The 14,903-nt window shown below is 38.5% G+C and overlaps 1 protein-coding gene across 1 annotated transcript; it reads left to right on the forward strand.

Moving 5' to 3' along the window:
* Window positions 1-1,554: 1,554 nt before the first annotated feature.
* On the forward strand, window positions 1,555-12,551 carry LOC121304155. The gene is made up of 11 exons (XM_041235119.1): window positions 1,555-1,716; window positions 2,042-2,090; window positions 3,363-3,435; window positions 3,997-4,023; window positions 4,188-4,319; window positions 6,564-6,624; window positions 7,937-8,013; window positions 8,920-8,940; window positions 9,447-9,587; window positions 10,674-10,765; window positions 11,694-12,551. The coding sequence occupies exons 1-11, from the start codon at window positions 1,685-1,687 to the stop codon at window positions 11,748-11,750; spliced, it is 762 nt and encodes a 253-aa protein (XP_041091053.1). The 5' UTR covers window positions 1,555-1,684; the 3' UTR covers window positions 11,751-12,551.
* The last annotated feature ends 2,352 nt before the right edge of the window (window positions 12,552-14,903 follow it).

Here is a 14,903-nt window from a genome sequence, read left to right on the forward strand (position 1 = left end):
TTTGGTGCCACCTGCTGGATAGATGTGGCATTGCATTCTTTCAGAAGAACTGACAGATCCGAGTGCCTGAATCTGAGTTCTTAGAACAGTAAGTGATGGGATGTTGTTTCTAAACATGGAACACAGAGAAACTGTATGAAAAATTATATTTCTGAAATCCTATTTGGACACACACAACTCACAAATATTTTATTAACTAATATTACTGATGCATTAAAACATATTATACGTGTAACATAATTTACACACGCTTTATAAATACATACACGTTATACGTGGGGTCACATTATATCTAGTTATAACACGTTAACCTGATATTGTACCAAATGTGATGATGCATTCCAATGAAAACGTGTACTTCTTTCTAAACACATTCGAGACCGACAATATTTTGTAAGCGGAGCTGTGTGACAGGTGAGATTCAAAGAATATCTTTGCTATCTTCAATCACCAATCATTGATATTGAAATCTTTTCCGTCCACTGATCATGACCCGGTCGCCCGTAGGCGGCGTGCCTCTGAAAGTAGTGTAGGTGTAGACAGACAGGTCCTGTTCCACACGGCTTGGTTTCTACAGGCAGGTATCGTTCGATCTTACTGCAGAAAAGGAGGAGGAGAACCAGCGATATGGGCCGAGACTTGCAAGGATGTTTGCATTCAGCTTGTGTTGCCGTATGACAAGTTCATATGCAAGACATATCGATAGGATTCCGCAATGTCCGAATATACAGTAGTGATCTATGTGTGCATATAACAATGGCCACTTCATTAGCCAGACTGGCTTTTTGTGTACCTCCGGTACCTATAGAAATAGAGCACAAAAAACAAAACCAGATTGTGAATAATTGTACTGGTTTTAGTATTGCTGTATTCTGTATGCTGCGCCTGTGGTATAATCCAATTCCATGCGTTGTGTGTAGGGAGTCTCTTATTGTATATCACCTGCTGCAGTTTGGTCAAGGTGGCAGGTTCTGACTACTCAAACTGTGCAACGTGCTGCAACAAGAGAGTAATCCCAGAGTGTCACTGATAAATTTATATTTTAAAACCTTGACCCTTTTTTTTATCATAGAATAGGCTTGCTATAGTATAATCTGGTTGACTGTTGATTTTGTTATATATTTAAGTGTCTCTTAGAACAAAACCTCATTTTGCACAGCTTTTTGCTTTGTGTTGATGTCATCTCCCTTCTCTATCTAGCAGGTGTTGTTGTGGTCACACAGCTCAACCTCTCTCTGCTCAAATCTTTGGTGAGCGGAAATTACTGTGGGCTAAACATTACATTAAAATCCAACGAAGAGCGTAGAAAGATCTCTCTGGAAAGTTTTAGAGCAGAGAGAGAGAGAGAGAGAGAGAGAGAGAGAGAGGAGAGAGAGAGGAGAGGAGAGAGAGGGAGAGAGAGAGATGAGAGAGAGAGAGGAGAGAGAGAGAGAGAGAGAGAGGAGAGAGAGGAGAGAGAGAGGAGAGGAGAGAGAGGGGAGAGAGAGAGAGAGAGGGGTGCAAAATGCAACATTAAAATGACGTTTTGATGGAATGTATTACTCATTTTTGAATTTTTTTTTGGTTTTGTTAAGAGCTTCCCGGTTTGTTTTTAGTTTGTAATTTGGAAAGTTGGCTCGAATTGCTGAGAAGCAAAACCCCATGCACTTGACGGAACGTGCACTGAAAAAAAGTAAAGCCCCAAATGAACCCGACACAGTCGGTCTTGCTTCCACGGTAAAAAAGAATTTATGCATGTCTATATTTCATGAAAAGATAGTTACAGGGGGGTTCAGCTCTGTGGTTTAAGCTGCTATTCACTGGGGAGCAGTTGAGATGTTCTGAATATTAATTAACAATGTGTTTCAGGAAGTATTCAGCTTGTGAAATAAACAGACATAGCACAATGCCAGTCTGGTAATGTGAAGAATGGTGCATGGTGCAGGCAGGCCGTTGAGGTTAAGGTGGGATTTCCACCGCTGAGACTCACTCGAGATGAGGGGGAACAGGACAGACGTCAGTAGTCAAGATTCTGAGTCCTGATCTGGTGCTGCTTTTACAGCTTCCCTTTGAAGACCAGGCTGCAGTGTCCAACAGAGACTCTACAGAAGGTAAGACTCGTCAGTCAGATTGCTTTGTTTTATTATAAATACATTCTTGAGCATTTACTTTAATGAAAGCAAGTTGGATAGGAAAGCAGTGTGTCCTGTTCTTTCTTTCTTTCTTTCTTTCTTTCTTTCTTTCTTTCTTTCTTTCTTTCTTTCTTTCTTTCTTTGTGGGGGTTTCCCTTATAAATGTCTGCACTGTAAACGTGCAGTTTATCAGGATTTAAATACAACAAAAATGCATTATTCATTCTGCACATAGTTATTAAACAACAGCAATACCCAAACAGAGACAACCATGAATAGGTGTGGACTGTATCATGAAACAAGGTTTATTTCATACAGAACAGATGCAAAGTAATCTACTACTGTACGTAGTTACTATGTAATTACATGCTTATCAATGATGCTAATAGTCTGCTGCCAGCAGGTTTAGTGTTTGTAAACTTTCTCGATGTGTTGTTTAAACGTTTCTGATGCTTTGCCTCTTACGTTCTCAGTGTGAGATCAATACTCTCAGTGCAGACAGGACTTGTAATATTAATATACACTGTATATATATATATATATATATATATATATATATATATATATATATATATACTATATAGCATTATAATGTTGCAAACTGTGAGCCATTAACTGTAAAATATTAATGCTACACTGCTGGTACCATTTCGATAACAGTTTGGGTTCAGCATTTGTACTTGGGGTATGGGGGGGGTAAAACGGGGGGGACAGGTAAAACGACATGATGAGCGACTTCAGGTCTGATGGAGGTGTAATTGGTTCAATTAAACAATTTAGAACAGGATTGGAAAAAAAGACCAGGCGTGGAAGAGTTAACTTTGGCCACGCCTACTATAGCAACTTACATAGGCTGTGGGGGACACACATGATCCCTCTCTGGTTCAGTTTGTTCCCCAAAGCTGTAGGAACACAACAGCCCCCCCCCCCCCCCCCACACTCCTCCCTTTTGTAATACTGGAACATCACCGGCAACTTGTCATATGAGTCTGGTGCTGCTTGCTGTCGTGGTGTAGGAGGCTATAAATGACACGGCTCAGGAAGAGAGATAGAAACTAGAAAAAGGGGATTTGTTCCAGCTTGATATTACAGGAAATGTATACAGCTCTGAACTCAGGCTTCGAAAGGTAACAGCCTTCAGTCTAGTATTTATCTATCTTTCTGTCGATATATCCACAGGTTCTATATGTCTACCTATGTAGCTCTACCTGTCTCTCCACTGAATGTATCTAATAACCTGTATTTGGACAGGTGGAGAGCGTTGAACAGGAAATGGCAGACAGGGTGATATTCTCGGTCCTCGCTGTGCTGCTCTGCTTCTCTGGTAAGTGTTCGGTCGTAGAAGCCTCCGCAGCTTATCTGTCCGGCAAGCGACCAGAACCACTCCGCTCCCTCCTGTGGGCTTCTCTCCACACACTGCCTAGTGTCTTTCAATTACTAATAAACGGGCTGCTAGGACAGTAAGGCTCTGAACCTTGCACACGCCCCAGTGTCTGATTTTGAGTTTATTGGTTAACAACATAGCATATGTTTGATCTAGTTAAATGTTAAATTTGTACTTTCATTGAGGATACTTAAAAAAAAAAAAAAAAAAAAAAGTTTTAGGCTTTTGCTGCAATGCAAGGGTGTAATTGCAATCGTTTCTTGTTGAATGAACAAACAAACAGATAAATAAGTAAGAATTTTATCTGCTTGGCTAAGACTTTTGTTAAGGGTTCCATTACATTTTCACTCATTGAAACCTGGTGATTGGAGTAAATGGCTTTGAGAGTGTAGCCCATACTGTTGGCTACACTTACTTATAGGAACACCATACTTAAGATATTTCTCTTGTACAGTTCCAGTACAGTACCTGATTGTTAATGATTTCACATGTCTTTCTCAGGTGCAGTGCTTGGACAACAACAGCCAGGTATTATTGTCTTTATTGAGTAATCAGCATGGCATCCACAGATATTTAGAAAGTTGCCCACAGTTTCAGTAACAGGTTTAGTGAATTGAGGTTTGTGAAAAGAAAAATCTATTTTGGTACGGTGATATTAAGATGATTAAAATGGACCCCTGTGTATTCTTTAGACTGCAGTCACTGCTATAAGATCGAACCCAGGGTCATGGCTGGGATCATTGCCACGGACGTGGTTCTCACTGTCCTCATCGTGGTCTTTGTCTATTACTTGGCGAGCCGACAGAGGGAGAAGAAGGAAAAAGGTATCAAGATGATCGTAAATATTATGCAAACGCTGTTTTCTGTCATTGTGCTTTATCGTACCAGTGATATCAATGCCCTCAAACAGCGGCCCTGTTGCTTTATTCTTGTCTGTTCCTCCAAAAGCAGACAAGGTCTACATAAACATGCCTAACATGGAGCGGAGACCCTACCTGAAGCCATGAAGACAAGACAGCTTCAAGTCCCAGCGTCACTTATCCTTAAATCAAAGAGGTGCCTGGCATGAGGAGGGCATCCTACTGTACAATACATCTCTGTTTCTTAAGCACTATATTGCATTTCTTGACTGATTTTGTTTTGTATAAGGATTTAGCATAGCATAGGGAAAGCAAGGTGCAAACAGCAAAACTTGTAAACGGGCGCTATGGGCTCACCTAGACTCCTTGAAGAGGCTGTTCAATTCTAAGTTTTGAATATTCAGCATGCTTGCACTTTTTAAAATCTAATTTGTTTGGGTAATTATCTATTTTTTATGCTGTTTTTGACATCATTTCCAGTGGTGTTGCCAATCACTTAGTTCTTCCAATGCTGAAATATAAAAGCTGTTTATCTTCCAACGAACTGCAGACCGCCAGCTTCTAAGCAGCTTGAGTGATAAAGTATAGAAGCTTGCAGGGTGCCACGGAGTAGAATAGCTCTGCGTCGGCAGTCCCTTGACAAGCCCACAGCCAGTAGCTACAGATACAGACAGAGCAGGAAACAACTATTAACCCTCAATAACGGAGCAAACCACAATCAGAGAGTGTGCAGACATAATCAAAATGAAAGTGAAAAAAATGGCATACACAATACTCTGCATTATTATTATTATTATTATTATTATTATTATTATTATTATTATTATTAGCGTGTGTGTATATATATATATTAATGAAAGAATAAATAAAGCAACATTTGCTGCTGCAACTCCTGTTTTTTCGTTTTATTTACCCACGTGCTAATCAATAGCCTCTAGACTCCAGGTTGGGTGGGGGGGGGGGGGTTTGCATGCTGCTATGGCTGCACAATGCTTATTAGTACATACAAATCCTCCACAAGGTGCACAGTTGACAGATGTGAATTAAGCAGTTTCCAGCTGGGTGACTCCTTTTGTAACACTGCCCTCTTGTGGATGTGTCGAAGATCGTACTCTTTTTCATGCTGATTTGAAAGGGAGGATGAGCAAGTCTTTTTAAAGAAACATGTTCTTACCTCTCTCCTTGCTACTGTCTCGCGAATCTCTTGTTCCTCTTTGAAAAGTTTGAGTTTATTTTCATGTGGGCTCCTGAAAAGTGAGAGTTTCATTTTCACCTCCCATGAGCATTCTACAAAATTCAGGTCTCGCTTCTTCATAACTTTAGAAACGCAGACATCTGCCTTAATGGTTCAGATACTTTCATACACGTTAAAAACGTCTTATTAAAAGAGGTGCTATTCTTAACAGTTGTGCAAGCTTTGAAAAACCAAGTAAGATCCTGTTAAAGATTCTTGTCAGATGCTTCTGTGTTCTCATACACACACAGGCACACACATATGAGAGCTGTGGAAATATGAATTTAGAATGAGGAAGTTCAACTCTGGTCGTAGGTAAAAATAAATAAATAAATAAATAAATAAATAAATAAATAAACACAGACATTTTGTGCCATCAATATAAAAATAAATACATAGAGAACATTAAAACTACAGTGCCATTGCAGTGGACTGGTATAAGCAATTTAACTGTGTCATTAGTGTCTGTCTGTCATCGTGTTTAAATGCTGGGTTTCTCTCAGATATCACATTCACATTACTCAAGTGTGGATATCCCACTCCTACCATGGACTGAGGGGGAGCGGGGGTGATTCATTAGAGCCTGGGAGATCCAGCAGATCAACCTAAGAACTGGTGTACTGAGATTATACAGTGATCCAGGTCATTACAGCCAAACAGTCACCAGAGAAGACTGGTGTATCCCATATACGACACATGCAATGTCTCTGTTAAATGCTGATTTAATGTTAATGTATTTCATTCAAAATCCAAATAGATTGAAATGAAATGGAACCAGTATAGATTATGGGATTACATTTCTTAATTGTTCCCAGGACTTCTGCTTCATAATCTAAATTCGTGGCTACACAGATGTTTCAACTAGAAATGCAAGCGTCTTTGGTGTTATGACAATCAAAAAGGCTGTGCTACTGAATCAATCATTTAGCACACGTTAAAGTTTTTAAAGAATTAGTCATCCCTGTGTTAAACAGCTTTCATGAAGATCTTCAGTCTTCCAGTGGTGCTAATTACACTTGCAGAAGTTCTGTCTCGGTCAGTAATGAAATTATGAGAAAGCTACAGGGTAACAAGTATCAACCCATCGCACGTTTTCAATGCTCAAATCAGTCAGTTGTAACTCTTTGGGTGTTGGCAGCAGTAATTCTGCTGAACTTTAAAAGCACACAGGCTGCAAAGAAGGATTTCCGCTGATATCGAGGTGCTGGCGTGCTGAATTAAAAGAGCTGGTGGACGGAAAGTCACATACAGAGAAATAGATTACAGGTAGCGGCTGGACAGGTTGTGGTCTGACAGCTACATTTCTGTACTATTGTTTACCCAGTGTTGTTGTTGCTGTTTTGTACTTTTTAAAGCCATTCTAAATGTATAAAAACAGGGTATATAGTAAATTCCTACATAGTGTCTGATTCCCCTCTAACATGCAGACAAGACATGGCTGGACTGGTTAGTGGGACCTGATTGGTGAAAAACTTAAAAAAAAAAAAAAAAAAAACTAAACATGGGAGAATGTGGTTAGGCCGAATTGGCTAACTGATTACCAATTTGACCTGATCACATATGAGGAGGAGTTGAGTTAATTGATTGGTTAGTTGGTTAATTGATTACCAATTTGACCTGATCACATATGAGGAGGAGCTGAGTTAATTGATTAGTTAGTTGGTTAATTGATTACCAATTTGACCTGATCACATATGAGGAGGAGCTGAGTGTTGGCTGCAAACATCATCTCTGTTCAACATGCCAGTGCAGCTGGATGTGATCTCAGTACTTGTCGCACCATGACAGCAAAGCTGGAGTGATTGTATTTATTTGTTTGTGTTGTCTTGTTATTAAAAGTTGCTACCACCTGCTTTCACTGCAATCACCTGACTCCTGCAGCTAGCCGGCCTACTAACACCACCCTTTCCAATAAGGCACTTTCTATGAACATGATTTAATTAGAGAACTTAATGAATCATTTATAAATGCAAAAACAAGATTCAATGACAATAATTCGATTTTTGCAGGGGGGTTTGTTTTCCAGTGATGTTCAGATTGAAAACCAGCCTCCATGATAAAGCCTTGTGAGTATGTTCTGTACTGAGGTATAATGTAAAGTTATTTAAAGATGGTTTAATCAATAACACCCCTCCCCCCACAGCAGGGTGTGTGTGTGCGCTGTTTTGTGAGAATGAGGCTACTTGTGGTCAGTGGACAGACTCTGTCTCAGACAGTCAGATTAGAAACTGATACTTCCTCATTTTCTCTTTCCCGCAGTCACAAGCCATTCCATCAGACAAAGAGAGAAGCAAAGTTGTCCATCTTGGTGTCAGAAGAGTAACAAGCTCTGCTGTCGTTATTAAAGCATAACAGCAGACGTTCGGGGAATGGAAAGGCGAGGTTCCTCTTCAGCAGTGCTGCTCATTCTAACGGGGCTGTGTGGTGAGTAGCGCAGCTCCACGAGTATTGAGCTGGTTATGCAATCTGTTTTCCAGAAGAAGAAAACAAAGGAAAAAAATGGCATTTTCAAATCTATTGCTAAAAAATATCTTGTTGAAGTTCTTGGGTCTCAAACTTGGGATGACATTGTGCAAAGAATACCGTGATAATAACTGTAATAAATATGGGGTCTATAGGTCTCTACTCTGACAGAGAGGCATAGCCGGAATTTAAAATACTAACGCATTAAAGTAACAACATTTGCAAACTGATTTGTAAATACTTGGAAGGGAATTTTAAACTAAGTTCCTGTTATAAATCATTAATGACACGATCTATGTCTTATAAATTACAAGAGTTGACAGTTTATAATAATAATAATAATAATAATTGTATAATGAAACCTGATGACATGTGTTATAAGAGCACACGTAAAATAATACAATTGTATTAAACAGTTATTGCTTAGTAATAATTTTAAACACTTTAAAAAACACATTTAGAAATGATAGAAATTATTAAACAAAACTGTGACCTTTCTATTAAATTTGGACTCTGGCCTTCTCTCCCTGTTCTTATCAAATGTCTATTCACAGCTCTTTTGCATTTTTCATTGTGTGAAAGAGTCTTGCTTTATGTTAACATCCTACAATCCAGAATATCAGATCTCTGAGTAACCAGCAGCACAGTGGAGCTGCAGACTACATGACATTTCATTTAAAAGAGGAACAACAATAAAAGACGATGCTTCTTGTTTTCAACTCAAAACGAAAAGCAAATATTCTAGCCGCCCAGGTGGAAAAATGTCCATTTGCACAGTTTGTACATTGGTAGTTCTCGGCGAAAACATGATGGTTTTTGGGGTATTATTTATATTATTAATAATATTATTACTTTCTGTCTTTCTAGGTTCTGTGCATGGGCAGCAAAGTAAGTGCGTTTTTTAAACTGAATGTGATTGTTATGAGAAGAGTTTGGTTCCTGACACTTAACCACTTCATATGGTCTATCTACAACTAATCAGGAACCAGCAGTTTATCAATAGAATTGCATTCACATCCTGTTTTCACATCCGCTATGACAGTAACAAATACTGAACACTGAAATCCTCAATTAAAGGGGGTCCAGCAATAATGTTAATAACCCTCACTAGACGTATTACAGTGGATTTTACTTTACTTCCAGCCTTGTAAACCTACCCTTTCTGACATATTCATCTGAAAGCACGGTTTCAAAAGTGAGTCTTCTTTCACCCAGTGTAGTACCATACATCACATTATAAAATTAAAATAAAGGGTTACTAGAACACGAGTTTCTTTCACATTTGAGACCTTTATAGTGAATGGAATTCCTCAACCGGTTCTGTATGGAACTGTTCTATAAGCAACAACCGCTCTGAGACAGAATCTTGTCGACTCTCTCCCCCCGATCTCCAGACTGCAAATCCTGTTACCAGATGGACATGGGCACCATTATTGGGATCATCATTGGAGACATCATCCTCACCTTCCTCATCGCTCTCTCCGTCTTTTGCTTCGCCACCCGCATCAATGAGAGCCGCCTGGAGGCACTGAAAGGTGAGAGTTGCAGGGAGGGGTTTCAGAACTGTCTTGATATAGAAGGGCACTGAGAGGGAAGGACTGATGCAGAGAAAGGGTTATCCAGGTTCCCTTAGTGGGGCTCTTTACATAGTTTACACATGATCTACCCTTTGGGCTGTAATAAAGCCAGCACTTAGTGGCTATCCAGCACAGACAGCATGTTGACTGTGGCAACAGCCAATAAGCTTTGCACGCCTTTATTGTGCCTAAGCAATACTGTCTGGGAATCAAGACTTCCGCTAGGATTGAATTCCATATGGGTTGAAACAATTGAATGATAGCAGATAGTGGCTCAGTGGCTTATGTCTTTCCCTGTCATTGTTGTTTACCATGCGCAGAGACAGTTTGCATGTAGTCTGATATTGGTGTGGCGAATGGGTACTGGAAGGAATCACCAGATCAGTGTTTGGGTTTGTTCCCCACCGTGATGCCTTTCTGCCAATGACAGCCTCATACAACTGTAGCTACCTCTGTGCTAGCATTGCCCGTTAGTAGAGAACCATTTCCATTGAAGATCATTGGGTATGGTTAGTCTCCTATACAAACACACACATTGTTATGAGGACTGGCATAGTGGAGGAAATACAACTCTCGGCTCCAGCACTGCGCCACTTCCTCCTGAAAGAACAACAAGCTCTTTCTTCCACTTTATGACCATTGGTCAACTCTGTATTCTCTGAATACGTGTTGCAATGTGCCCATTTCCTCTTACACAACACACAGGCAAGCAGAAAAAAGAAATATTTAATGCATAGTATTTCTACAATAAAAAAAAAAAATGCTAAGCAACTAACTTAATTTTTGCTAACTGCTACATCATTTTATTACAGAAAATCCATATATAAAGCACATGATTACATTTTAAACCCAGAATGATGTGGTTTACTCAGATGAAAGCTTTAGCCAGAAAAAACAGCGCAGATGCTATCGCTAGACAGACAGATGTTTTCATCATGCAGTTTTCTGATAGACCTAAAAGCAGTCTCCAAGTAATAATGAAAGGTGTTTTTCTATGGCCACTCTGTTTTTTCCTGATGCTATCTTTCCCACTGGAAAACTAAGAAGATGAGGTCAGTCGGACAGCCAGGGCCAAGGGGAAAAGTGACATCAAGATGAAAGGAAAGGTGTCTGCAGACACAGAGTCCCCATACCAGGTGAGGGCAGCACTTACTAGGGTATCGGGAGGGGTTTGGCTGCTGAGAATGTTCTTACTTTGAGTTGTAACTTTATACTTAATCCAGGACACAACACATCATGATCTGCAGGTCACAAGATCACACTTTAATCTACATGTGGTAACAGATTGCTCTATCTACAGCTATGGTTAAAAGTTTTGCATCACCTACAAATGTAGCCATAATAAAAATGAAAAGAAAAACTATATGAACATAATTTAGATCTTTTATGTAACATCATGTAATCAAAAAACTACTAAATTATATCGCAAAAGTCTACCGGAAGCCATAATAGTAGTACAGTAGTTCATGTTAGATTTCAAAATGTTTAAATGTTACTTTTCCTTAAGTATATGGGAACTACAAAGCAGTATATAATTCAATATGTCAATGTAACATTATTCAGCAGGTTTCATTTAACTTTATGATGCAGAATTAGTTAATTAAACACAGAAAATGCTATGAAGGATTAAACTTTTACACTAGTTACATGTCTTTACAATATTATTTAACATGCTGTTCTTTTTTAATATTTGCTAAACCCTTTAACAGTTGTGCATTTAATATTTTTAGAAAGATAAAAAATCAACCATTGACTAATTAGTGAGAAGATAAGCCTTAATAAGAGATAGGTGGAGCAATAATTCAAGCCAAAATAAATTGCATCTCATTTGTCATTAAATAACCATTTAGTGGACTGCAAGTATCAATGCAAAGCTTTTGGTATCACAATACACACCTCAGATACACGATTAAAATGATCTTGTAAATAAAACAATCGCAGCGCATCACTAGAGTGCTTGCTTCACGACACTGACTCCTATGATCTCACATTTGATCTGGGTTCTTCGCACACTTGTTTCACACAGAGCTAATCTGTTAATCTAATATGTTTTTTTTTCTGTAGGAGCTTCAAAGACACAAACAAGACATCTACAGTGACCTGAGGCAATGCAACCAATAAGGAGAAAAAGCAAATAAATAAAATAAGATCAATTTCTCTGCATAATCAATTTTTAGATTTGCCCTGTGCAAGCAACAGGGCTTCCCATGCTCATTTATAGTGTTATCAGGTAGTTTTTTTGTGTGATAGCAGGTGGCAAAAAACAAAGCTTGACTTTTCATTTATTGCAATGTTTTACTTGCTCTCTTTAGACTCTGCAGAGCTTGTCTTGAAAGCAGTCCCGAGATTGAAAATCTCACACCCATACAATGTACTTTTCTATGCCAATATGAGTAAGTACTATGTCTTTAGTGCGTGTATAAACCTGTAAAACTGCTCAGTTGGAAGAGAAACATTTAAATTAACAACGTATAAATGTTCAATAAATGAACCTCACACTTTGCATTTTACTAATTTTGTAACAAGCTAAGGAAACACAAAGACACTTTTAAAGGAACAGTAGCCCTAGTTCCAGGAGACCAGGACTTTGAGGCAACCTTGCTATATGTGTGCCATGGAGTGCCTGAAACCAGCCTCTTTGCATTTGATTAACACCAAGTCAGCACACTTTAATCGGACTGTTTTATTTTATAATGAGAATAGTCAGTAAATGTTGCATATTCCTTTAAAAATCTTTTTAGATCTTTGCTCCTGTACATACACAGAACAGAGAAATAGGGAGGCTTGTGCTTCCTGTTGCAAAATATTATTTATAAAGCAACACTGTTCCCTTTTCTTCTGTGAAGACAAGTTTCCATTCCCTGTACTCAATCCAAGAGGAACTTGGCAGTCATAAAATAAATATACATATAATAAAACAAATCATCTTTTCCACGTCATGTCTTCACTCATCATCCCCCAACTGTCAAGAAAGCAGAACATCTTGTCTAACTTGTGGGTCTTCAGTCTGCCTGAGGCAGAAGCAAGCTGACATTCAGATTGGGCATTTGGAATTGGGGATAAGACAGGGGATAAATTCCCTTTCACAAGCAATCTAAATATAAAAACGCCAGGGTGTCCCACTTAAACGATTTAAACAAAGCTGGTTTTTATTTAGATTGGCCATGTCACGTTCGATTGGATTAGTTGTGAGAAAGTAAGCTCTTGTAGTTTGATCACTTATAAAATGCAGATAAACTTGTCAGTGTAGATACACTGTGGAGAATGTGTGTCCGGTATAGGGTTTGGAGGCTGGCCCTGGGCTATAGTGATCTGTCTTCAAAGAAATATGTTGGGGTTGTTGAATAAGGCAAAATGATTCAGGCATTGCCCGAAACAAAAAAATAAATACATTTAAACATTTCTCAGGGATGGTCCAATGGAACTGTAGCTAGTTTGATTTATTCATTGAATTGTGTCTGAGGGAGCAATACAGCTGAGTTTTCTCCCCACATACACAATGTGTTCACATAGCTTTATCAAGGTTGGGTGTTAACCAGTAGAGTTTTGTCCAGATGCCAAGGCAATCTTGTATGTGTTCTTTGTCCTTGTCAAGTATAAAGTGACTGCAAATATTAGTCAGACAGCAGTTCTGCATGTCAATAGTTGTACATTCTGTGCATGACACACAATCCCAGTAAACACGGACTGGCCAGAAACAGAGAATAGCCCTATTAAGGAGTTAGTCCACATTATTATGAAAGGTCATTTTACAGCTGAATTTGCTGGTTGGGATGAGGAATCTCAATTTAATTCAATTTTACTTCTACGGCTGCCCAATACATTTACATTGCAATTTTCCGCTGCTGTTTGCAGCTGTCAGAGTTTAGCATTTGTTCTGATCACACAAGCAAGAGGCTTAATAATCAACATCCCCTATTCCAATGCGCTTGGTGAAGGTGCTGTAAATAACTTTTTGTGCACTCGCTAGCTGATCAAAAGATAACCAATGAAAATGATAAACCATTTTTATATGAGATGTATTGTGTGCTTTATTTTTTTATTTTTAGCTCTGGATCCTGTTAGAAAAAAGAATGATCTACCTGGCTGTTGATTGATTTTATTTGGTCTCTGCAATAAGCCACAGTCTGTAGATTTTAGATCTACACATTCATACCAAAATTGGATTCACCTTGCAAAAAATTAAAAGAAAAAAAAACTATAAACACATTTACAGAAATGAAAATAAAATACTTTCTATTGTAGTCTGAAGTTGTTTCTTATTATTTCTTTTACAATTGTAGAATTGTAGAAGGGTGCTTTTTCCTTTCAGGCAAAATTATCATTTGGATGTGTTTCATTTATTATTATTATTATTATTATTATTATTATTATTATACCTGACTTGCCACATGAGCTGCAGTAATGGTCGTTATAGTATTTTGGCGGTTTTATGAAGCGGTTTCAAGGAACCTTCTGTGAGGGCCGGCTGTTTCATTAAAGCCTGTGTTGATTAATGAAGCTATCCAGAGGGTTCAATCTTTTTCAAAGCGCTGCTCAACTTAAAACATGATTATAAACATTCTTCAAAAAACATTCCTTCAAAAAAAAAAAAAAAAGATAAAACAGTCTGTAAAGTCTATGTCTTTTCACTGTAGTTGAAGCAGCGTACATGATAGCCATATTTTATATCATCAACTTGTTTCAATTAAATTTATTAAAATAACCTCCGCTCATCTCGCTGGGATTAGCTATTATTCCTATGGTGATCAACATGAATTCATTACAAATCTATATACATTTTCTGGACAAAAATAAACACTATCTTTTAATAGATCGCTGCTGCCCCCTATTGTGCAACCCCAGAAACTGCAATGTTACATTGCTCAACTAAACTGAAGTACTGAGCACAAAAGCAGGGTGAAGGGGTTTAACTATGCGTTAGACCACTGGCACAATCAGACGATACATCATACCCTTTGTAAGGACACTGCGGATGACAGAATGCTTTCATTCACTCTTTAAATGTAGAGAAGCTAGAACACCACAATGCTCTTTTTACTCCCTTTCAAATAAACTTCTGGCAAGAAGCGGTATGACTGTAAACCGATTACACGCTGGGCCGTTTCGTCATTTACTAGCCATAAACTTGCGCAACACATATACACGCCTGCTTTTCCCTTCTCCAGGCAAGAAGTATATGTACTGAGGGAGAGGTATTAATTAATCGATATTCAACTGGAACATGTATTTCTGGTTGTATCACTCATGTTGCTTGGTAACCTATCGTATAAA

This window comes from Polyodon spathula, chromosome 37 (assembly GCF_017654505.1).
Source record: "Polyodon spathula isolate WHYD16114869_AA chromosome 37, ASM1765450v1, whole genome shotgun sequence".
Lineage (NCBI taxonomy): Eukaryota > Metazoa > Chordata > Actinopteri > Acipenseriformes > Polyodontidae > Polyodon > Polyodon spathula.

Coding starts and splice junctions, on each gene's coding strand:
- LOC121304155 (XM_041235119.1), top strand. CDS start 1,685: ATGAACCCGACACAGTCGGTCTTGCTTCCACG. Junction 8,014..8,919: donor CATTCTAACGGGGCTGTGTG/GTGAGTAGCGCA, acceptor CTGTCTTTCTAG/GTTCTGTGCATGGGCAGCAA. Junction 10,766..11,693: donor ACACAGAGTCCCCATACCAG/GTGAGGGCAGCA, acceptor TTTTTTCTGTAG/GAGCTTCAAAGACACAAACA.